Source organism: Haliotis asinina, chromosome 14 (assembly GCF_037392515.1).
Source record: "Haliotis asinina isolate JCU_RB_2024 chromosome 14, JCU_Hal_asi_v2, whole genome shotgun sequence".
Taxonomy (NCBI): Eukaryota; Metazoa; Mollusca; class Gastropoda; order Lepetellida; family Haliotidae; genus Haliotis; species Haliotis asinina.
In genome coordinates, this window is record NC_090293.1 from 22,075,554 (window position 1) to 22,102,043 (window position 26,490).

Genomic DNA, 26,490 nt, shown 5'->3' on the forward strand with positions numbered 1-26,490 from the left:
TTTTTACCGGACTTTGGTTTTGACGATAAAGATGGGGGCGTTCTCTGTTCTACATTCTAAAAACTACGCTGCATGGTCTGTGACAACAGCTTACGCAATGATAAACGAGCATCACCCCTGTGATCTGAAACTGGACTCTTCTGTTTGAAATAAGAAAAATAGGTATACAGTGGTATAAAAATGATATTATTGATATTCAAAGGTATTTAATGTCTTAATGGGAAGAAATATTAGGAAACCGATTTCCAAGAATGATTAGGATATATACATTTAATGCCCAATAGATGTACACAGAGTGTAAATTTGAAGTATTTTCAATACAAGATTACTCAGAATACTTTAACAATTAACTATACTTATTGACACGAGATTGGAATTAGAGAATCGCCATTGTGCACATTTTGTAAACAGACCCGAGAGTCGGTATGGCATCTACTGTTGGAGTGTAGTTTGTGAAGGGAGTGTGGACCGAATTGTTCTCATGGCTCGAGATTTTGGGCGAAGGATAAATTGAAATAACATGAATTTAGAAAATGTATTATTTTGTTTTAAAGGGGGAGATAACAACCTTCTTAACATTATCTGCCTAGTAGTAGAGAGGAATATCTAAAATATGAACAGAAAAAAAGTTAAACCAAACTTTCATCATACCAACAGTGAGATAAAAAATATACTGCAAATCATGTAAATGTATTGCCTTTGCACATGGCGACCAAGCAAACCTGTATCTCTTGGAAATAAAAAAAAATAAAAAGTTGCTCACATTTTGACATGTTAGGCCACCAACAAATATAATAACTGCTAAAAGATGAACGTTCATTTGTCGATGCTTTATATTCAAATAGATAATGGAATTCATATTGGATACACTTATCTTCCTACTCCACTAAATATTCTTGTAGCAATAGTCAGTCAGAATCATTACAGCCCTGATCAGCTGGTTTCATTGTAAGCATAATGGTGCATTTTTTCATCCTTATTAGTCAGCTTTGTTTTTGTTAGCGATTGACGCCGCAGACGAGTAGAGATGTGGGTGATAAGGGATTAAACCATTTCTAGACGCTTGAACTTTCGTGTGTTAATGTATTTGTTTTCATGAATATATTTCCTGTCCGCATATCTGGACTTGATCAGTATGACAAAGCTGGGAGCCATGTGTCTTTTTCCAGTGGAATCTGCTTTCAATAATGTACTTATTTGTATTTGCATTATTTATATTTGTATAATGACTTTTTCATTTAAATGACAATCAGTTTCATGTTTTTAAAACAGGAATGTCGTTGACTGAAACGATATGTTTAAGTCACTCGTGTTTCTGATAGTGTTGCGCCATGCTATTTGAATTTTAAGATCAGTGAGATTTATTTGTGTTAACCATAGTTTTGATCAATTGTTTGTTTTTTGAATTTATTTATTCTGTGTATTCGTTTATAGTTGAATATTTGTATTTTATATTTTCACTAGATATAGTATCAGGTACTATGCGTGCAAGAGTAAAAGAGCGATATAGCCAGCTGAAATCCACAATGTACTTATATCACGGTCACGTGGATGGATTGTGTAGTTATGGTCTGAATTGAAAGACCTAGCTGGACTATGTGTTAGTCTAAGTAACCTTAGTCTCAGTGTATTTCGTTACACTCCACCACTGAGTCTAACAAAACCTAGTAGAAGGTCGCGTCAGGTAACCTTTGAGCTACTTATAACCGTCCAATCAAACGCGAGACGGTTAAATAGATTTAACCAATCAAACAACGGCTGCTGTTTAGGGATCGGTGGGACTTTCAAAATATTCAGGTTACCGACACAGATCTCTCCACAAAACAAAAATCTGTATATAACACAGTTATTTGACCAGCTGTATATACGCTTTGGGGGTTCTGTTGACATGGTTACCATTAGCCAATATTTCCGCAAGATGACATCCTTGAATATTGCCAAAAACACTATTTTCAGGGACTGTTTACTCACTGTTGTCATGGTTGTAACGTGCGCCGTGTTCATTCATTCATTCATTCATTCACTAAATAGCATTCGGAATCGTTCGTGTACGAACCTTTTCGAGATAAAAAGCTCAGAAGGTATGTGCGAATGTCCACTTTCGCGATTTGGTAAGCTGTGTTCTCATTGGTCAATCTCAAAGGTTACCTGACGCGACCTCACATAAGGTTTTGTTAGACTCAGTGGTGGAGTGTAACGAAAAGTACTTAGACTGGACTATGTGTATGTATGTCTGTTGCGGAAATATTATCACCATCGGATGAGCTGACAGGGTGTGTTTGAACTTTGAATCACGTTCGTGTGTTGACTGTGCAAAGTCTAATGACAGTAATGTTCAAATATATAGTAATGATTAAATGCTTGCAGCTTATATCGTTGTGTCTGTTTTGTTAATTATCCTCAATATGTATTGGTGTTAGATATATCCAAGAACAATATCGTGTTGCTGGACTATTTATGCAGAGAGTGAGTGAGTGAGCGAGTGAGTGAGATTAGGTTTACTCCGCTTTTAGCAATATTCCAGCAATATCACGGCGGAGGACACCAGAAAATGAGTTTCACAAAGTGTACCCAGGTCTTCATTTATGCAGATACGTAACAGCCCAAGTCGATGATACTGTAGATCCACACTGAAACAGTGGGTTTCGTTATGCGTAGTGGCATGAATGAATGAATGAATGAATGAAATTCCTCCAAAAGTGTGGAGAGTTATTTTAGGTAAATATTCTAGCCGTACCGAGTAATTTTGTTCGGAATCTGACACCGTCTAAATACTTAACAACACAAGACCTGTGTAGGTCCGGGGTAGAATAGGCCTTCAGCAATCCATGCTTGCCATAAAAGGCAACTATGCTTGTCGTAAGAGGTGACTAACGGGATCGGGTGGTCAGGCTCGCTGACTTGGTTGACTCATGTCATCGGTTCCCAATAGCTCAAATGCTATAAAAGGCAACTATGCTTGTCGTAAGAGGTGACTAACGGGATCGGGTGGTCAGGCTCGCTGACTTGGTTGACTCATGTCATCGGTTCCCAATAGCTCAAATGCTCATGCAGTTGATCACTGGAATGTCTGGTCCAGGCTCGATATACCGCCCCAAATAGATGGAATATTGCTGAGTGCGTCGTAAAACTAAACTCACTCAATCACTTCACAACACAAGACGTGATTATTGGGACCAAATAGTCAAACATGAAGGAAATTGTGAATGTATGGAGAAATGTTGCTCACAGCAGTGTATGAAATATGGCCATGACGTAACGTGGTGAAATAACATATTGCTCTTGATACGTTGGTCGAAATGTAACTAAGGCAAACTCCAACAATCACTACGTGCAACATGCCAAGTAGGGGAACCTGAACTTTCAATTTGGATAGGAAGTGTAAACGTTGGCAAACATTTCAGGTACATGCCATACATCGGTCATGTTTCAAATGCGACTACTTTTCAAAAGCTATGGTTGTGAGAAAGTGCAAATGGTGACGCACTCTCAAAACATGCAATATTATCAACATTGACTGACTGCGATAAATCTCCTAGATATGTTTAATCGTAAATAAAAGAACTGAAGTTCCCCTACTTTTTTGAAGAGTGTACAATACCAATAAAAGTAGGGGTTCGTTTTCCTGTCCACCGTATATGGGCCGGTTTTCTCAATATGTATGAAGGCGTGAAACGGATAGAAAACGGACTGTAACATTTAAGTCCATGCGAGGGCGTTTCAAGTGTCTAATCGAAACTTACGAGACTAAATTTGTTTTATTCATTCAAATCTGTATACAAAATACATTAAGCAAGTACACAATACAACGGAAGTTCATATGGGTAAGCGTTATACAAACTGGAATTTCATTATTTTCAAACTGTATGTGCAATAGTGGTGACCATTTGGTGTGCAATAGTGGTGACCATTTGGTGTGCAATAGTGGTGACCATTTGGTGTGCAATAGTGGTGACCATTACAATAATTGTAAAATATTTGTTTTATTTATCACCATCATAGCTTTGACCACTTTGGAGTTGAACCTGTTGACACTCTGCATGGTACGAGTGCACACACTCGTCACTGGTGGTATAGGGACCGTATATCTTGTACCCAATTAATATCACCCTCCTTTTGGTATAGCAGGCTATTGCAACAACAAAGCGTCATCGTGATACTTTATCATACATTTTTAAGGAGAGTACTTTCTCGTGTCCCAAATGCCCGATGCTCCTCAACAGCAGGATGATTTCTCAAAATAAAGCGCTGTGCTGGAATCAGTGTCGCCTCTTCACACGTCACGAAAACATACAATCGACACTAGACAGACATTGAACTGATTTACTGTTAACGAGTTTCAAGAGAGGTTCTGAAAGCTTTTACATTCATTTACAGAAGTGCCCGTTCTTTGAAATAAGTCTTTCTGACGATTGAAACCGTGATTCAAACCATTGGCGATATATTCCACAAAACAAAATTCAAGCAGATATGATCTATTGATTTGTATGTAATATCATGCACATGTAACATAGACACTTTGCATTTGCAGTAAACCAGAATAGCATAACAACTTAGACATTCATTTGTAATCAACAGGTGGTACATAATTATGTACTTATGGCTTGTACAAATTTATGAATTACATGTTTTGTAACAAATAACTAAATTAGAATAAGCTATTTTAATTTTAAGCACAATAATTGTGTTCTTAACTGAAACGCATATTGAAAATAAAGATTTTACGATTTTAGTAACATACGTTTCACTTCTATTTGCATTATTCTATATTGTGTTTGAGATTCGTACTAATCCTTGATATTGATAGTTTTTACCAACATAAATCTCTGCTATCCAAAATTATTACAACAAAATATCCATTGCTCCGATGCTGATGTACTCAAAGACACTGGAGGTATCAATTATCACATCCTACATGATCTTAGATCAGATTCCCAGGATCCTCCAAACATTCCATTATCATATCTTGAACACAAAGATTCAGGGAGTAACATGCCTCAGGTACCATGTACCTTGAGTAAGGTGCAACTGAGTGATCTGCCTCCTACCTGTACCTGAATTTACAGAGCAGCGTGAAAACTGATGTTTGTTTTCTGAAGTTTGAAATGCAGGCACTCGATGCCTTCGGGAAGGTATTAGTTCATCTGGAGTAAACATTTACACCTAACGAGATCATACAACACACAGTGATAACACTCTTGCCTCTTTACACATAAATGGCAGAGCAATTTTGAACGTAAACACAAATGCACACAATACCAACGAAGAAAGGGTGTTTGGTAAATTTGTTCCGCGACAACACGCTCAAAGCACACTATGTTGTGGTTCAAACCCAAATTCGACAAACTCGTTTTGAATCCGTTATCAAAGGTCACAATGTAGCTTTAGACAAGACGGTAGATGAGAGCTGGTATTTGTCCATATGACACCTTCGTGCCATTTTTGCTGTGACTGGAGTTCCTGAAGTTGAACTGAACTCCGTCATCACACACAACCTGCTCAGCCCCATCATCTCCTCGAGGTGTGATGGGTCCTTTTATCTTCACTGCCAAAGTGTACCAGTCTCCGGCCGTGATGGTCACGGGGTTCTGCAGCATCACGTCATAAACGCGACCTCGAACCTTATACTCCACGGTGTCCTGAATCTTGGAGTTTAAAACCGTGTCGTCGTTCCCGAGAAAGGAGGTTACACTGTACACACAATCGCCAGTGGTGCTGTAAGGACCGTACAGTTGGTACCCAACCAACATCAACCTCCTGTTGGTATAGAAGGCTATGGCATCATGTTTGCCGCTGTACTTCCACGAATACCCTTTATACATTGCTGTCAGTCTCTTGACATAGTGTATGGGCGTTTTGTGATATCTAGCTCTCCGTTTTGTATTGAACAGCTTGAAATCAGACGCGGAGTTCGCTGTGTAATCGAATACCTCAAGACGCTCGGAGTCAGTCAAGAGGCCGCTGGCTTTCACCTCTTCCCTTAGGAATGCGTGTTCTAAAAGCGGGAAACGAACTTTCATTAATGTCCCACCCAGAAGTGATCTCTTGGCGTCGGGAGTTGCCTCCCTCCCTTTGCGTCTACACTCTGCCTCTGCCCAGCTGTTGATTGCGTGAAAGACAACATGCTCACGAGCAACGAGATCATCCGATTCCACGATCTGGTCCACCAAGGATTGACCCAGTGCCAGAAAATCAGGGGACTGTAATGACCTTTCACCTTCATCCTTTACTAAAGTCATGGCTCTCTGGTACAACTCACTTTGGCCAAAGCGATGAGCCGCCTTTAGAAATACACAGGCATTGTCGGCTGAGAGGTGTTCTTCGAGGAATTCCATACAACGCGATTCTAATGTGTTTATGGCGTACTTTCTGGAGATGTACAGTAAAGCTGGTGCATTATCAACGTCAACGTGTGTGCTGTCGGTGTAGAGGTATCTGCCAAAGAGGAAGCAAAACACATGAAAGACATTTTCTTGACTCTCTATTTCATGGCCACCCCACACCACTCTACCCAACTTTCAGAATATACCTCAACTCCTGTCCTCAGGATGTTTCCCTTCAGTTTAATGGAGATAATTAAATGATTACAAACGTCAGGTATAGTTTACCTTTATTCTATTATGGTATTCTTACATAGCATATCAGTTGCAGAATGGTCAGTTCTGAATATTCTCATTAATGTTTCGAAGCTTGATACATGACCTGTTTCACGGAGCGAGATAGAAAATGCATGTAAATATATGTCAGTCTATTGTTCAAAATTTCAGAACTATCAGTATAGCAGTACTGATACCACCAACCGACCTTTCAAAAACCAAAACACATGTAAACATTAAGAATGGGTTGTGACCCAAACACCACCAAAATGAAATGACTAGTCTTCATGATATACCTACACAAGAAAGCGTTTGAAGTGATGGTACTCTATTTCCGGGACAATTATGTCAGACCACTTCGAACGGGACCCAGACAACATGGAATGGAAAACACAGCTTCTGCTCATGAGCACGTAGCGGTGAGCTTTGATCACGTGACTAGTACTACCGACTTGAAAAGTGACGTCACACGAATCTTCAGAACTGAACATGCGCAGGTTACATTCAGCAAGAGTTTTCCCAGCTTGCCAGTTGTCAGCAAATTCAGATTTGCTGACAGCCTGTGTATGAGTCGCCATTCTTCAATGGAATCTGAAACAGAGCCGACACACGGAATAGGTTTTAATTTCCAGCAATGGGGCGAGTTCGCATGAATGGGGTATGATCACATATGTTCATATAGAAAATGTTATATGCTTAAGAAGTAGAGGAGTGACTTTAAAAGACTAAATATTACTGAATGTAATTGTCATATCAGATTAACTGTTGTGATCTGGAAGAAATATGGTGTTCTTTGAGTTTTTCGAGTTTGTTAATCAGTGCCGCATTCAGCAGTGTTCAAGATGTAGGAATGTCATATGTAAATGTTCATAATCTAGTCAGATTAAGACAGCCCAGTGATTAACATCACGAGCATCAACCATGTCAGCGGGTCTGAGTACCGATCTCAGTAGTAGCATCAGTGCTGAGGACCAAATGTTCAGTAGAGGAATTTATTAGATTTTAGCAGTAAGTGAGTGAGTATGACTTTAAGTCGCTTTTAGCACTATTCCAGCAACATCACTATGGGGCCTATTTTAGCAGCATATATGGACGAATATGAATAGGCTTCAAAAACGAAACTGAGCGATGATATTTTTGTCTTGCTTATCATTAAAACATATCCTATTACTAATGCATTCGCTCACATATTTCAGTTGAGTCCTGACTTTTTAGTCTACTGTGAAAGTGGAGACACAAGTGACACATATCGCTAACGTTCGTCTCTTTGCTGAAAACCACACACCAGTATGATGCTGACAGAGTAGGTGAGTGAGTTTAGTTTTACGCCGCTTTTAGCAATATTCCAGCAACATCACAGTGGGGGATATCAGAAATGGGCTTCGCCATTTAGTACACATGTTGGGAATCGAACCCGCATCTTCGGCTTGACAGGCGGACGCTTTAACCACTAGGCTACCCCACCGTCCCTTGGTCAGAATACGGATGTATGGTCAGGCGATAGTGCCCAGATCGTGGAATTCAGCTAGGAAATACGAATAGTGTGAAGACTAATACTTACTCACCTCTGTGACGATCAGTTAAACAGACGTTGTGAGTGATCTGTTCCCAGTGCTGTAGGTGCTTTTCTGTGAGAGATATGCACACTGTATGTGACTATATCTTGCAGTTTTCACTTTAAAGCATGGGGTTGACTATCAGTTTCCTGGCAAGTGTAAAACCGGATGATTTAAATCAGCGCCTACGTGTTTCCTGTCATACTTGTATGAGTGTTCACTGATGACAGCTGTACACAACAAGGAAACATCCAATTAAAAACTGACAAAGAAGGCAAATTTCACAACTGTACATTAACACGAAGGAAAAAGCTGCAACTGCATATAAACAAAGAGGATACATTTGCAATCGCTTATCAACAGGAAGAAAACCTTCCGATGACATATTGAATGTAGCAAAGAGGACACCTCCACAGTTCCACAGTACACACGTTCAGAAATATTCATAATTACACATTACATGTAACACAGAGGACACATTGAAGAGTTCACATTAATGTAATACGACGGAAACAATTGAGTTGTTTTAGAGCAGGTATCAGCCTTTTGTGGCTCAGTACATCACAACAGAACTCTCTTAAGAGATGCTAACCTACTTGCACCAGGTGCAACCATAGACAAAGCCTAGTTGCACCAGTCCACTGCTTTTATTGCAATATGTAGTGAAAGAAATATGCTATTCATTTGTTTAGATGTTTTATTCTGAAGCTTGCCGACTTGTCACAACTCAGATTTAGTGCTACAGAAAGCAGAGCTGTCAGTGAACCTCCCCAGTCAGATTTCACTCTTTTCATGAGAAAATCCTCTTTCACATATTGCCGAGTGAAATGATGATTCGTACAAGGGCAAAGACGTTCATGTTTTCATTAGTTGTCAAAATCCTTTCCCATGTTTGTACAAAATGAAGATTTTCTGAGAATCAATTAGAACGTAATCAAAGGATGCAAAAATACTCCTGATCTTTCTTTGTGGACACTATCGGACTGTAAGCTGACACTTTTTCAAAGGAGGTGAATTGTTCTGATTAAGACTTTTCAATCCCTTCCATTGCTGGTTGTACATATACACCATGATCCGCTTCCAGTTCTGATTCTGGATCTGATTCCTTTTCTGATAGTCCAGACGTAGGATCACCATCAGAATCCTCAAAACTTTCGTCCTCTGAAAAGTCACCATCAGACAAACTTTAGTCATCCAACATAGTTTGTGCACTGTACATGTGTATGGTATCTCAGTTGAATCACTTTGACTTTCTCTTTCGATCTACGTTAAAAAGCAAATTAAAACGGGCCAAGTGGATTTTCAAAACCGTCATTTTGTTTTGGGATGAAAGAAAATAATTACTGAACAAATTATTATCATCTCACTTTGAAGTTTGATCAGAATTCATTTAGACCCAATGTCCTCATACAAGGACATCATTTTTTTCTGATCGGAAAAACAATGTCCCCATCGAGGAAAATAGAAATTAATTGCAAATGTCATTCACACATTAGCAAAACATTCGTATTAAAAAAATAAAGCATTTAGGTTATTAGGTTACGTCAAATTTACTGAGCTGTCTCCTATAACAACCTGGTTCCCTGGGACTACTGCGCCTGCGCTAGGATCCGCCACTGATCCAGGTGACCACCACCGCATGGAGACCGGTACACAAGGAAAACCAACATGGTGGACAAGGTAAGGTAACATGGGTAAAAGCTAGAACGGGTAATTAGAACTTTTTCATAGCATTTTCATCACTACAGTTGCAATGTATGAGAGTATCGAGAAGAAGGTCCATATCTTTTTCAGTGCACGGCTTACCCGACTCGAGACAGGGAAATCGTCGTCACGACCACAAAACGTAAACACTGACGCGCACTCCATTTCAACAGCAATATTTGCGTTAATATTACGTGTCAGCTCGCTATGGCCACGAAATCGTGTTCATAAGACACGGAAGCGAACGACCACAGCCATAAAACATCGCTAGAATCTTTAGAAAATTTAATCATGATAATGTTGCCGTTCTTTGCCCAATGTACGTGCTGTATCAGATTGCTTTTGAGACGTAGACCCAGCTATGTGCAGTTGTCCAAATGTACTTGACACCGGTACTGATCAATATGTTATTAGTCTTTTCACAGTCATTGCAAACCCGACTAAGAAAACCGGACACCACCGCTTATAGCAGCACAACCAAGAAAAGGCCTCGAGGGTCATACAGGTCATACACCTTATTCTAAACGTAAGATGAGGGTAAGCAATGCTAATTAACTAATGTCAATGAATCAATCGTCGTTAAAATAGCATATGCACATCATCATATCGTGCAGAAAATGCATATTCCATTAGCTCATAAGCCAGTAATTTATTTACATTTAATCAATTTCAGCTATCATACTCGGTGTACATTGCCAGGAGAACACGGCCTCTCCACCAAGTCACATCAGTTTGGGAAAAGTGTGCCCCAAGGGTTCAAATTGCGTGTGCTTTGCTCTCGTACTTAAAGCACATGTTATTAGTTTATTCGTGATAGTGCAGTTATTGGTAAGCAAGCCAGTTTGAATGACAGTACAATCATCAGTAGTTTCAATGATGACGGTAACATTTAATTCTTTGTATGCTATGTCGTCTTCGATATTGCGAGTCACGAAAATTCAGATGTCAGAACATCTTGGATGGAGCCCCCTCTTAATGACTACTCGACGCGTGGAATGCCAAACTGAGCCAGTTATTCCTGTTGTCCTCCTTGGCGGGTAAAAGTGTTTTTTTCCATTTACTTATCACTCGAACACAGTCAAGAACTTTTGGTACTTTGAAACATTTGAAACATACTCAAGATAGATCTTGTACAAATAGAATAATGTGAAAATATTTCTTCGGTGTACATTGTGCACATACCTCGCACAAGATGGGATGGATTAACTGTAGTCATGGCAAAGCATACAATGAAGAATGATACGAATGTCGTTGTCAAGCAAATGATATACAACTTCTTTAATTCAGTGAGTGCGACGTTTCGACATAGATACTAATGGTACCATTTGCTTGGCAACGACATTATGTATCTATGTCGAAACGTCGCACTCACAGAAGAACAGATGTTGTATATCCATAAATCATAGTCCTCATTCTTCATCCACTCAACTTCTAGAAAGCCTAGCAAAGATGTCAACGCATATAATGTTCTTTAACTGCTTCTGATTCATATTCTTGAAACTATTGTCAGTGGAATAACTAAATTCTATGATATTTTGTATACCGTAACTGTGAGCGTGTTCATGTAACTTGGATATCGCAGTGTCTTTACAGAGCTCACATTGACATGGCGACTGAGGAAATCAAGTCAAAGGTCTTTGGATTTATCACCACCTGCCACATTACTTGCAGAAAAGACCAACGAGATATTTGGAAGAGGGAAGGATGCAGACATTGACCAGGCTTTTAAGAAGGGATGTCTGTGCTTAGTGTAGAGCAACCACTCATTAAGCTGTCTTGTCTGGCTAAACAAGTCTTCAGTCATGATCAACAGAAGAAAGCAAGTTGGGCTTTGCTTCTTGATGAAATGACGGAGAGTTCAAGGGCAGCATGTGAGGGAAGAAGTAGTGTCTTGTTTCACAAGGACTATGAAGCACTTGCAGCATTTAACTGGTTAGCAATCACAGAGGAATTAGTTCACTTGCATGAATTACTGGGTGATGTGCTTTTGGCCTACACGGTCACAAGGAAAAAATTATGTGCAAGGCTATATCTGGAGTCTTTGGTTTAAATCCTAGGATTTGTGTATGAGTGCGTGATGAAAGCAAGATGGAAAGACCTGTATCTTGTGCAGGTAGTGGTATCAATGGTCAATAAGGAGCAAAAGGTCCATCAAAAGTCTTAATATACACTTTGTTCACCTGTTCAAGTTTAAGTTTTGTTCTGTTGAAACCATTATGTAATGACAGATCCAAGTTTCAAGTGATGGGTGAGCCAGTTATACATGTTACGTTTCAGGAATACAGTACAAATATTTCTATGATAATGCTACTTATCCATTCCATACTAATTGGGGCTTTTTTGACTTGATGTTGTGTCTGTCACCTGTTTACAAGTGTTTATGTTCTGCATGTGATTTCATCCTGACTACATTGTTATTTAGAAACTTTCAAACGAATTGTCCTTCCTTTGTAAAGAAATATACATGAAATAAATGAAATATGAACTGTTGAATAATTTTCTATTCAAGTGCACTATTATCAATGTTATGTAGAGCACATCTTCTAAGTAACAATCAAAAATACGATATTCTCCATTAAACAAGAAAGTGATTTAGTTATATTATTTACAAAGAAACTGCTCAGCGTTTTGAATTTGTCATAGTATTTTAAAACACATATGAAACAGGAAGGTTATGATTTCAAAACGTCATATCAGCTGACAGAGATCATGTAATACTTGAAGATGAAAACTGGATACTTTACACAATTTTATTGTGAACCGTGTGAATAACGGTGACCACTATAAAATATTACTCACATAGTGGACTATAAGGTCTGTCATTATTGGAGAATATACACTGATGTCATGTAGGACATGAGGGATACCTTCCGGGGGATGCTGAAATACAGATGATACACACTAATGATTTTACAGCACTGCATATGCCTCCATCCATCCGTACGTACATACGGTAACACCATTAGTGATTTTACTTTGACCCGGAGAAGCTTCACTGGATTTGTTAACTAACAATTTCATGTTCGTACTAGCAAGTTTCAAATATCTTTAGGTGAGTGCAGTAATTATTGTTATTGCTTTTGTTCACGAGATCTGAATGTTTCGAGATTGTTCAGTTTTCTGTATGCCCAGCAGAGATGGAATGTACTCAGATATTAGTCTGCTGGAAACACAATGGGGGTATTGTAAGAGGCGACAGGATATATTTTAAAATGAACAGATACAAAATAATAGAAATATTTATTTTTGATTGAATTTGAGGATTACTTCTTGTTATATGTGTTTGTTTCGTCAGAATGTACTTCTGAGAATTTGGATGAACAAGCTGATGTCCTAATCAGAGCACAGAAGCACAAACTTCCTTCATCTGTTAAGGATGAAGAACTTTTCTTAAAGAATCTTCGCAGGGTCGAACCATTTCAGTGTCACCCTGGACGTCAAATCCACTTTGTATCAAGGTTGTCGAAGAGCCCTGTCTGCAATTGGAAAGTAAATCTATGCAGTACCTGAAAATTAGCTTCAAAAGTAGAGATCCTTATGTAGATATACTGAGGTCAAAAAATAAGGGATCACAGGCATGAAAATGCAATTGTTCCCTTTAGTTTTCCATGTTTCTTTACAAGTTTTATATCGCAGTTTTACATCTATGCAGTACCTGAAAATTAGCTTCAAAAGTAGAGATCCTTATGTAGATATACTGAGGTCAAAAAATAAGGGATCACAGTCATGAAAATGCAATTGTTCCCTTTAGTTTTCCATGTTTCTTTACAAGTTTTATATCGCATAGCTTGTGACGAAACATGAAAAACGTAAAGGAACACTTATATATAACTGAAGCAAACATTTACTGATGGTGTAATTTGACTGATGCGTTTGATGTTTGAAAACATTTATCATCCACTACATGTGAGGCATCGATGGAGCAAAGTTGTTATGGTTTCTTGTCTAAAACATTCGTGATTACCTCAAGGCATGGATATTGCTTTCACTTGCTTAAAGCAGTGGATTTCAACTATACGAGGGGCTATTGTTTGTGTTGTCTTTCGCACACCTGACTTACACCCTCACTATCATGGCTGCCCCGTCAACTCGCAAACCAGCTAGACTTTTCCATTCATCTCTAACAAATCAAGTTTTTCACCTAACATCTTCAACAATGCCTCATTGATCTGAACAGCATCACCTCTTTCCACATTTGGTGCACACGCAATCACAGCTTTGGCTTGTTCAAGTTTGATGTCTCACATACACCGCTTCTTGTTCCAAAACACTGCTGTCTGTTGAACCATCACATAATACCAAAAAATCAGCTGTCTCAAGTTCTCCAACAATTTCCAGACAAGAAGATTCACTAATTGGGTCAATAAAATATCTCGTTTTGTTGTCATTTGCACATGTCTGTAAAAATTTAATTCCTGGTAAAGTTCAAGCATCTTAGAGAAATCTGTAAATGTTTTTTTTCTCATTTTTTCTGCCTTTTCAAATGGCAAATCTGATTTCGTTTTGTTAACAGAATCACTCCTGTTGGTATCGTCGCTATCGGCACGTGTCTCTGTTTCCGAGTTTACCACTTGTCAGCATCTTCACTTGATTGCTTGAAAAAGCTTTAATGTTTGTTTGTTGTTAACTTTTGCTGTCCATCATGGTTATTTTCATTCGGCATGTGCGTTAAAGATGTCAGTTGTCACTCAAAATGATGACGTAGTGTGTTAAAATGTCAGAGGTATAAGTGCACATAAACATGTTTCCGTGATGAAGCGCCCATGAAACCATAGCAACAAAGACACACAGCTGATCCCTGTTTACAAGAGCTGTTATAGCCCAGTCGTGTCTGTAAATAGCCCATGGAACCATACCAACAAAGATACACAGCTGATCCCTGTTTTCAAGAGCTGTTATAGCCCAGTCGTGTCTGTAAATAGCTATTCACAGTTTAGAAGAGAAATGAGCTGACATAATTGTGCTTATGGTATTACATTTATTGCTGATTTACTTCTGTGATATTGACGTGCACCCGGTGCAAGTTAGACTAAAACCTAGCTTGCAGTTTGTAAAATTGGGATACACTAGCACTAAATCGAGCCCTGTCATATATTCGTAGTTTATACCTTGGAGGGGTAATAGAATGGTTTTGATCTTCGTTTCCGAAGTTGTGTGTGTTTTTACATTTATTTAGGATCAAACTGGTTCATTAACCTTCCGTGAAAAGCCGAAATTTCACATATGTACAAGTTGGAGTTAGTACAGTGTATACTGTTTTGCCGTGTTTGAAAGACTCATAATTAACCGAACATAGGTGTAAAGTAACCTCCCATGTATAATATTTTATTTTACTGTCGTTATGTGTATACCATCACTATGCATTGCACGTTTATTTAGACTTTCAATAACGTCCATTTCTTCTAGCAACCCTCATTAAACTTACTTGGGTAAAAGCGATGAGACATCAATGCCGTGACCAACCTGTTTAAAACTGCTCTAGGAGCTACCCCCCTTACACCATGCCTGCCACTGAGGTGTCAGTGTTGGAGTCAATGAGTGAAAATAGAAAGGAGATACCGATATTTAGGTGTTAACCTGAACTTGGGTTTACTTGAACAGTTTCCCTCTTTCAAACTAGACTCGTGAAACACATAAATTATTTTTAAATCATAAAGCACAAGAAAATAAGTGTCATGTTGTTTCTTATGCAGACCCTGTAACAGATAGGGATGGATGCTGAGAGGAAACAACTATCTGTTGCGACTAACTTTACCAACAGATTTTTCTAATGAGCTGTCTCATTTGATGTAATTTACTTCAACAGCTTCTCTGTTCTAACCTACATCTATTTCACATCACGCATTCCTACCAAAATATCAATGGGGTTGAATTCTTTTTTGTAGTTTATTTGACAGAACCTGTGTCAGATCTACCCAGTGGGCCTAAGCAAGTCTAGAATATGTGACACGTCAAGATTACCTCACTCCTTGAAAATGAAGGAAATCCCTGGGTTCTTTTGTATACTTCATTACATTTTTCATTTAATTTTTATAACGTCTGTTCATTTGAGAGACTAGATGTGTGTCCTGAGTATTTGTATCTATGGTAGATATTAGTCAGTCTTCTTTGAAAATTACATAACATTTAGTGCAATGATACAAAGAGAAACTGATTAAAACCTGATAAAGGTTACTCAGATATTTATGCGTGATGTGCTCAAATATGAAAACACATGCCAGACACAAGATAAACACATGAGTCGAGTATTTATAGTAAGTAAATACTACACACATAGCTAACTTACAGCTTTCATTTCGCCTTACTGCAGTCCGATCTGGAATTCTCCTTTGACTTCATCGCTTACTTGCATTTCGACAATATCACGGCAGGGGACAAATGAGTACCCATCGGGGGGTGGGGGTGGGTAGGGGTAGTATCGAGCCCAGGTCCTCGGGGTGATGAGATAACGCTTTAACCAATAAAATACCTCATTCAGAACAAGCGCCGTCAGTTGGTGTGATTTTGTTTATCAATTCGTCACTATCCCCTGACAAAAGTCATACCTCGTCCAGGTGCCTACGACAGTAGCCGGTCTGCATAAATAGTACATGTTTCATCAGGGAGTCTATATCTATATGTTGTAGAGTATCCCTGGTTTCATGCGCTCTTATCTGGGCTTGATACGCTGTGAAATGATGTCGAGTTTCATTACAACTGAAGTTGATGCAGGTGTCTTCCTAAACAATCCTGTAGTAACACTTCTATTTCCCCAAAATTATACAATCTCATTGATTTAGGCCGCTGGACAATTTTTAGCAAGTGATAGTTGATTGAAAATTTGCTGCTTCATGATTTCAAATGTTTATGTGTCATACTATGAAAACCAATATGGTTTGCTGTATACACTGTTATATACACAATATATGCATATTTTGAAATCAGTTACTTAACATTTCACATTACCGACAACAAATGTCCCCTAAACAAAAACACTGGCTAGCATACAAGACGCCACTGATGAAACATGCAATATTCCGTCAATAAAATCGATGAATTTGTATCTTAAATGCATAATCTATCATTCATTACATAACTGTCAATTCGTCCGGGGGGGGGGGGGGGGGGAAGGAGGGATTCATTGGTTATATCTATCTATCTATCTATCTATCTATCTATCTATCTATCTATCTAACTATCTATCTATCTATCTATCTATCTATCTATATCTATCTATCTATCTATCTATCTATCTATCTATGTATATATATATATATATATATATATATATATATATATATATAATATACAATGCAATGGACACACTGAAAACACAGTTTGAAAATGACTTATATTCCGTTTCATTTCCATGTTACTACTTATTATGCGCCGCTATATTTAGCTACTTTGTCAGGCATGGACATAGAAGCGCACTCGCTGTCGCGTACTAGGAAGTAAAGTAAGCACTGTCAGCTGGCTGTTCATGCAGATTGTCCTTCTTGGGGTGAGTTCATTTACCCAACAAATGGTTGCTTGCCATGTGTGAAATCAACGTGAGACTCAGGTAGTTGCTGTTTATTAGACCAGTACAAGTCGGTTTATCCAGATGGTCGGCCCATACGACACAGACTTACTTCTAACCGTGGCGTGAATCAATGAATATGAGAAAGAGACATGAACTGACACAAGGCGATAGATACAGCTATCAGTTGGTCAGTAATATAATTGCTCATGATACCTATTATCCAGCTATATGTTACTGTACAAGGTGGCAACCGTCCCATTTGTGAACCCTTCGTTGAATCACCGAAACAGCGAGGCATACAATATTGGAGTTACCTCCCTTCCGTCATACACAACAAACCAAGCTCACGGCTAGTTGCTACCCGTTTGCCGCGCTTTCCCAACTATCGCTGTTACAGTAAGCAACTTCCTCTATGACAGGCGATCGATGTGTTTGTCTGTGGGCGAATTTTTAATGTTAGCTTGTTTCATGTTGTTCACCAGACAAACTAGTGGTTTTCCTGATAATGTACATATTGCATGTAATCACTTGGCAATTGATTGGTTAGAACTACAGTATATTTTTCGGTTATTCTTCCACTACACTACCCACATAAACAACGCCCACTACCGTAGTACCTGACAAACGTGTTCGACAGTTCTGGAGTCTGGCCCATGATATGCATAACGTCTAGTTCAAATAAAATCGATCATGAAAACTTCATTTTTTTCATTTATATCTTATGTGGTGCTCAATATCATTCAATCGTTTCATATCATTTTACACACAAGAATTAAATGTTTCTCTGTCAGCTCTGCAACGGTTGAATGCAGTATACCAGCGATCTATCCAGTGTGAACATATGAGTGAGTGAGTTTAGTTTTACGCCGCACCCAGCAATATTCCGGCTACATGGCGACGCTCTGTAAATAATCGAGTCTGGACCATACATTCAAGTGATCAACAACATGAGCGTCGATCTGCGTAATTGGGAACCGATAACATGTGTCAACCAATTTTTTAAATAAGTCATTTTTTAAATTCACCAGCATGGAACTCCCATGGATTTGAAATGACCTTACTAGTATTGTATTATTTGTCATCTGCAATGTAACTGATGTGATGACAGTTGAGAGGATTAGACGTTCTGTGATGTTCAAAAACTTATTTGAAAATGGTATCAACACGACATTTACATGTAGGTGTATGTCTTGACCGAGCCCACCTGTGACCGGATGTAAAAAACCTTGGAGTCAACTTTGTGTGCCGACTCTTTCAGTGTTGTCACAACCCCTAGTGTGCAATAGCAGTGGCCACACGAATACGTGCAAACACCTAGTTCCGGGTAGAGATACATGTAGTAAACATGGACAAAGTACAGGAACTTTGGGTCCCAATTCACCCAGCTCTGAATGGCTACTTCGTAAGGATGGGAAAGTCACATTCACTCGGTGCGCATAGTAGGCTGCAAGAATTGTATGACCCCAGGGAGTTGAGATTGAAAGTTTGATTGGCCGGTGTGATGGACATCCTGTGATTGGGGGAAACACAAGCACCCTTGAGCAGCTGAACTGGCGAACTGGATATCGGCGCTATACAAATGTTTAGAATGATGTGATAAACCATGCAAGTCAGCTGCAGGCATATTTGGTAGTCCTCCTCCTTGTGTTTGATTTACGTTTCGTTCATTGTATTTGTTCATTTCTTGGTTTATGAAGAAATCGTCACTTCGTGATGACACAGAAATAACTCTTCTTTTAGTGTTTTTCTTCATATGTTTATATGCGACAATGCTTGTCGTAAGAGGCGGCTAACGGGATCAGAGGGTCAGGCTCGCTGACTTGGTTGACACATGTTATCGGTTCCCAATTGCGCAGATCGATGCTCATGCTGTTGATCACTTGAATGTATGGTCCAGACTTGATTATTTACAGAGCGCCGCCATGTAGCTGGAATATTGCAGAGTGCTGCGTAAAACTAAACTCACTCACTCACTCATATGTTCACACTCACTCATATGTTCACACTGGATAGATCGCTGATATGTTGCATTCAACCGTTGCAGAGCTGTACCACACGACAGCATTAAAACATTTAATTCTTGTGTGTAAAATGATATGAGTGCAGCGTAAAACTAAACTCAAGCACTCACTCACTCATACGTTTATGTGTAAGGCTTATTTAGTCGTATTACAAAGGCTAGCGTTGATAATAGAAAGATAGAACAACAATATACATGTTTACTATATCTTTGATACTTACAGACATATCGTCCAGATTTACCACCAGAATGGCGACTTCAAGAGTCAAACCAAGAGGGTTTGTTGACAACTGGCAAGCTGGGAAGACCCTTGTTGAATGTAATCTTGGCATGTTCGATGCGGAAGATTCGTGTGATGTCACTTTCAGAGTAGGAAGTTCGGGTCAAGTGATCAAGGCCCACAGATACGTCCTCATCAGCAGAAGTTGTGTGTTCCACGCCATGTTTACTGGATCTCTGGCGGAGAGATCCGATGTCAGTGTTCCGGAAATAGAGCCGAGTCACTTCAGGCAGTTTCTGTTGTAAGTATAATCGTGGATTTATGAAATGTCAGCACATTCAAAATATCAATTACTCAGTAATTGCCGGTATTGAATTGCTTTCTGTGATATACCTTACATTATTTAGTAACTCCAACAAAGGTCCATGGTAAGGGTTCATGGTAAGGGTATTGTAAGTCCTCATGGTCCCTATAATGGTGTTCTATCTTCAGTTGTTTATGGTCATTAGATGGCTTTTATATTGTGTTGTCCCCTATAGTTAAAATGTTTAGCTTTAATTGCTTGTTTTACATGTATATCTGTGATGTTCTAGTTATTTTACTGTCCTTCGTTGACAGGATTGCATGATCTGTCTTTAATTATTGTTAATCTACATATTGTTTTAGTCACGATATTGTTGAAATATTGCCAAAGTGACTTTAAATTCTGTCGCTCACTAACATTTGGTTTCTTTTGTAAGCTTAGTAAACTGACAGTTAACAATTGTAATAGCAAACACAAGGCAAACAGTCTCTCCTAAAAGCATTGTGACCTATTAATCTACGTATTGGTATGCTTTGAACATTGTTTGTTTGGTTATTTACAACTTTAGAAGTTAGAGATACACTGGGAAGTGAACAATGTTACCTTGTCTGAAACGTTACTGAAATTGAATTATTGCTTTCTGACATTTGTCGAAACTCGAAAAGGCCAAAGGTATATTGGTGGTCAGGTGGAGTAAAGGTTCTTTTATAACGCCCTTTCTGAGAACTACCTTTTCCGACTTATCTGTCTATCCACAGATACCTTTATACTGACAACACAGACATTGACGCTCACAACGTCACGGCTCTTCTGTACGAATCCAGAAAATATGCCATCACTGCTTTAGAATCGAAGTGTCTGGAGTTTTTGAAGACAAACCTTTCTGTTGACAACGCCTGTGTTATTTTGGAGGCCGCTGATCGTTTGGATGTAAAACATTTGTACCAGGAGGCCTTGGCCTTAGTGAAAAACGAAGGTGAAAAGTCACTGCAGTCATCAGGATTCCTGGCACTGAGCCAAGAAGTGGTGGATAGGATCGTGGAGTCAGATGACCTTGCAGCACGCGAACACGTGATCTTCACTGCAGTAAACAACTGGGCAGAAGCAGAGTGTGGACGTCAGGCAAGGGCGATAACTCCAGAAAATAAGAAATCGATCCTTGGAGAAACGTTAATGAAGGTCAGGTTTCCTCTTTTAAAGCCGACCTTTCTGGGTGGTGAAGTGAAAGCTAGCGGTCTCTTGTCTGACTCTGAACGACTTAAGATATTCGATTACAGAGACAACCCAGGTAATGACATCCATCCATTTAATGCTAAACAGAGAACTGCGTGTAAGAAACTTCATATTCACCATGTCAGTAGATATAAATCGAAAACAACATTATTTGGAAATTTTAAGAAAAGACATAGCATTTCCTTCTCAGCCAGCAGTGATGTGACACTAACTGGTTATGAACTGTATGGGGCAGTAGGTGGGTATGATATTTACAGTGTTACGTCCTATTTGGGTAAAGAAGATACAGTTCTGACCTGTATTCAGGATGCCAAGACTTATGCAGCTCATCATCAAACGTATGATGTGTTGTGGGAGAAGCCTGTTGCCATTTGTGCTGGTCAGTGGTACACCTTGGAAGTGAAGTTGGATGGAGGTTTCGCTTGGTGTGGAACAGAAGGACGTGAGCAGGTTGTATGTGACAAAGGAAGCGTGATCTTTGAGTTCAGGAACTCCCGTCTCCGCGAAAATGGCACAACTGTGTATAAGGGACAAATACCATCTCTCATTTATCGTCTTGCTTGAACCTGAACTGATATTGATGAACAGAAGAGCTATTTCAACATCACAATATATATATATATATATATATATATATATATATATATATAAGACAGTAATATAGATATACTTTATCCTTAAACCATTTAATCAAATGTAATCATCCTATGAGTAAATTAACCCATGAAGGTCCGGGGTAGAATGGGTCTTCAGCAACCCATGCTTGGTTTTCCTTGTGTGCCGGCCTTCATGCGGTGACGGTTGCCTATGTCAGTGACTACAGACCCAGGGAACTAGGCTGTCCGCTACAACTACATGGGTCACCTTCTTTTGTAGACCCGTGAAGGTCCGGGGTAGAATGGGCCTTCAGCAACCCATTCTTGCCATAAAAAGCGACTATGCTTGTCGTAAGAGGAGACTAACGGGATTCCGATGATCAGACTCGCTGACTTCGTTGACACATGTCATCGGTTCCCAATTACACATGTCGATACTCATGCTGCTGATCAATGGATTGTCTGGTTCGGACTCGATTATTTACAGACCGCCATCATGTAGCTTGAATATGAGTGCGGCGCAAACTAAACCCTCACTACTAGTCAATGTTAACAGAATGTTGTTAAAAGCTGCTCGAAAGGTTAGGTACCTACTGAGTGTAGAGAGTGAGAGTAATATCGTGTGACCAGGACTGATGTGAGCACCGATATTATTGATCCAGTCACACTGAAGAACTTACAACTGAACAGTATATCCTTGGAATATCAGCCACAAAGAACATGATATAAACTTGGTTTATAGGGTCCAAAGACAGTACGTCCAAAGACTACTATTCCTGGTGAATGAATGATCTGAGAATGTACCAAAGTCGCAGAAAACTTCGGTTATGATGTCCAGGGACCACCAATTTTAGCTGTTTATCCTTGTAGTTGGGTACACTCATTTCACTAACACATATACAGCAGTTCATTATGTTCGTTAGATCGCTGTGCGCATGCTGTTATATACGGACTGTATCTGGATTCAGTGCTCTGGTAGGGCCCTGGAGTAATGGAATGTCAGTCTCTAGTCTTACCTGACCATGTGTTGGATTACATCTCCTAACAAAGCTGTTTTTGCTGATGTGACCTGATTGTGTGAAAACAGAAATGTGGATTACTTGCTCGTACTAACTTGTGTCATTTATGCTGTTATACTATATACGAATTTCACAATAAATGGGATTTAACTGGATAGTGTTAGCCACGTTTTGATTATTTGTTAGCTTTGTACATAGAGGTTTTTTTCTTTTATAATTGTATACTACCGTATAATACCAGGTTTGGTACTTCTGATTAAGTGTATTGATTTCGTTTTGTAAGAATTACATGAAACGTTCCAGTTTGAAATTCTTCATAAGTCATTATTTACACAGTCAGTAGCTATGCCGTGGTCATGAAGTATAACATACAGAGACGTGTCATCTGCGACTATCAATACCATCTACAGTATAATTAATATATATATAATAATTATAAACATTAGGGGTCCTAAAACTGATCCTTGGGGGAATCTTGTTAATACTGGTCTAGGATATGATGTGTGTCCATTAATAACAACTCGAAGGGTTATATCATTCAAATACCATTAAGTAGGTTACCTTGGGTTCCACATGATTTTAATTCATGCAGGATTCCTTTGTGCCAGACTTTATCAAACGCTTTGCTAACGTCACAGAACACCGCTCTTACTTCGTTTCCATCGTCTAGTGCTTTAGCTATGAAAGCATATATATATAAACTATGTGATTAGTTGTCGCGTCGCCAGGTGTAAATCCAGATCGTTGGCTTGACAGTAAGTTGTTATCTCTCAGAAAAATATATACATATTTATAGACACTTTTTAAACACTTTAGCAATAGAATTAGTTTGTGCTACAGGTCTATCGTTAGAACATCCGTATATATTGCCGGTTTCGTGGATAGGGATTGGGTACGCTTCTCTCCCAAAATTGGGGGACATTTGGACAACTTTAATGAGAAACAACTTAGTGGCAATCGGAGCTAGTGGATTAATACATTATTTAAAAACTTTGTTTCCAATTGTATCAGTATATATTGCTTTGGCATATCTGCAGATAGCATTATAACCTTACCTTCCCAACTCTCCAATACGATAATATCAAAGGTACCATTACAACACTTATCAAGAGGAGGGAGATCGTCATCGGAATGTATAACTTCAGATTATTTGGCGAAATGGCCTTTCATAATTCCTGTAACGTGGCTTACATCATCGGATGGAACTTACATCATCATCAATAATGACATGTATTTTGCGCCAGTTCTTCCTGCGAATTGTTCTTAACTAGATTCCACCAAATGTTTGTTTCAGTTAATTCACTTACTGTGACATGGGGGCGGTGGGATAGCCTAGTGGTTAAATCGTTGGCTTGTCACGCCGAAGACCCGGGTTCGATTCCCCACAAGGGTATATATATATTCTGGTTTCCCCACCGGGATATTGCTGCTGCACTATCGAAAAACGCTGTGTAAGACTATATTCACTATTATGATATCGTGTTTGCAGGAAGCACCAACATCTGAATGTTTCAGATGGACAGTTAGTTTTCTTTACGACGTTGTGTTGCCTACTACTACTACTACTACTACTACTACTACTACTACTACTACTACTACTACTACTACTATCATACCAGGTCTCTTGCCCTGATCATCATGGATTTGTTTGGTGTGTTTTAGTTGCAGATCAAAGTGGGTGGTCGGTTAGTTGGGATATCTTGTCGATGTCTTTGGTTCCCGTTAGGATATTACCGATATGGGTTATGGCTTGTTCCGTGCTATCTGTATTTGCTCGAGAGTAATTTAAATTTTCCGTTTACAGCAGGTTTCTTTATGTACATCTGATCCATTGTTAACGTACACTGGACAATGGCCACTTCACTTCTGCCTGCTCCAGAGAATGTACCGATTAGATATGTTTCTTTTAAGCTTTATCCCTATTGTCTCGAGCCCAGTTGTGTCTAAATTATGCATTTGCATTGCGCATATATACTGGACAAAATAAGTTCGGGATATTGGTATTTTCATGTTTGATATTTCGTCAATGGATAAATAGATCATTATTCATAATTTCCAACTTTACATAAATCCCTAACAATTTTATCCAGTATATTTTCTTTAACGTGCACTTCAACCCCGGCTCTCTTTGTCTTAGCGAAATAGCGCATGGACACCCAGATTTTTTATTTCTTTGTTACTTATGTTCAAATGTAACAATGTTTCGGTCAGAACGCCCCCGTGGTGTAGTGTTAGAGCGCCCCGATTACGTGGACTCGCGTCTATACATATAGCATGAACTGAAAGGCCATCGAATGGTTCCAGAAGGAACGCTTTCTTATCGACGATCAATATCAATGTCGGACCAAGGTCAGCCTACTACAAAAGATTGTGATTTGAGTCGACATGACCTAGCGAAGATGGAAGTCACCACTTATGTATGCTATTTTGCCTTGGTCACTGGTTTGTTGGATGTGGGGTATAAGTTTGTTTTCCTCTGCGCCTTGAAGGAATAAAATTCTTAATGTCGTTTTGACTTTCATCTCTGCATTAGCCTTTGGAAACGAACTTGATCATGACAGCCGGATCGCCTCCCTGTTCTCCCAGTCTGAGGACAGTGTCGACAAGAATATTAACTCCATTTAGCAAATATAAAGTACGAATTGAATAAACATTTCTTTTAGATTCCGCAGACCCTTCAGACCGTACTTCACTTCCAATGTTTTTTAAAATTTGCATCACATTCTCTGCAACCATTAAACGGTTTATACAGTAGACTTACCCACCCAGATTCTTGCGACATAATCTCTAAATATGATATAACATCCTGTTCATGGGGAGTGTCTAGACGCAGTGTTTCGTGTGTCTAATTTGCGTTTGAGGACAAGCAAAAGGCTTATTCTCTTTTGTGTCTGTACAACACATGAAAACAGGAACAGGAACAATGGGATTTAGCGACTGGAAAGTTACACTGTGACAATGAAAAACCAATTTCCAGATACTGACTTCATTATTTGTGGAGATTTTAATGGTAGAACTGGCACTGAACTAGTTTATATTGTTGATGGTTTTGTTGATGTTCTATCTTTGGATGAAGATACAATTGAAAAACTTGGTGATACACCGGATCCTGTGTACCCAAATCGTAAACTCAATCGTTCGTGTAATGCACATTCTGCAAATACATGTTTAAGTACTGTTCATCTGAAGAAATTACCTTCCTGCTGTCGGTTTCCAAGGGCCACAGCCTACATATCAGTATCAACTACACCTCCTAGTCAATTCTTGCCTGGTGTCAGTCATGTCATCCAAGTATCATCTCTCAGGCACCAGAGTATTGTCTTTGATTGGTTGTTTAGCGTCTCATTCTGCAATATTTCAGCTATATGGCGGCGGTTTGTCAATATTCGAAGCATGGGCAGACAACTATGTGATCAAGAGCATAAACATCAATCTTCACAATTCGGATGCGATGACATAATTATGGTTTAACCAATATATACCAGTACTTCGTTATCGCTGTCATTCTTCATTTTGTGGGGACATTGCAACCTTTATTAACCAAGTCATATTAATGGCTCTTAAATATATTCAAACACACCCTAAACATAAACAATATATAGTCTATTCAGAGTCTTTTTCTTGCCTTCAGGCAATTAAAAATATTTCTTGTAAACATCCACTTTAAACAGAAATTATGGAACTATATAATGATCTTGCTACTGGCCAGTACGACATCGTCTTTTGTTGGTTACCCAG

At 39.0% G+C, this 26,490-nt stretch overlaps 2 protein-coding genes across 2 annotated transcripts; one reads left to right on the forward strand and one right to left on the reverse strand.

The window, feature by feature from the left end:
- Window positions 1-3,739: 3,739 nt before the first annotated feature.
- On the reverse strand, window positions 3,740-8,288 carry LOC137261663 (BTB/POZ domain-containing protein 6-like). The gene is made up of 3 exons (XM_067799441.1): window positions 8,162-8,288; window positions 6,897-7,187; window positions 3,740-6,435 (listed from the first exon to the last, which is right to left on the reverse strand). Exons 2-3 carry the CDS (start codon window positions 7,172-7,174, stop codon window positions 5,385-5,387), a joined length of 1,329 nt encoding a protein of 442 aa, XP_067655542.1. The 5' UTR covers window positions 7,175-7,187; window positions 8,162-8,288; the 3' UTR covers window positions 3,740-5,384.
- An 8,947-nt stretch (window positions 8,289-17,235) lies between these two features.
- LOC137261493 (BTB/POZ domain-containing protein 6-like) lies at window positions 17,236-22,907 on the forward strand. Its single transcript, XM_067799248.1, has 3 exons — window positions 17,236-17,339; window positions 19,604-19,901; window positions 20,663-22,907. The coding sequence occupies exons 2-3, from the start codon at window positions 19,630-19,632 to the stop codon at window positions 21,699-21,701; spliced, it is 1,311 nt and encodes a 436-aa protein (XP_067655349.1). The 5' UTR covers window positions 17,236-17,339; window positions 19,604-19,629; the 3' UTR covers window positions 21,702-22,907.
- The last annotated feature ends 3,583 nt before the right edge of the window (window positions 22,908-26,490 follow it).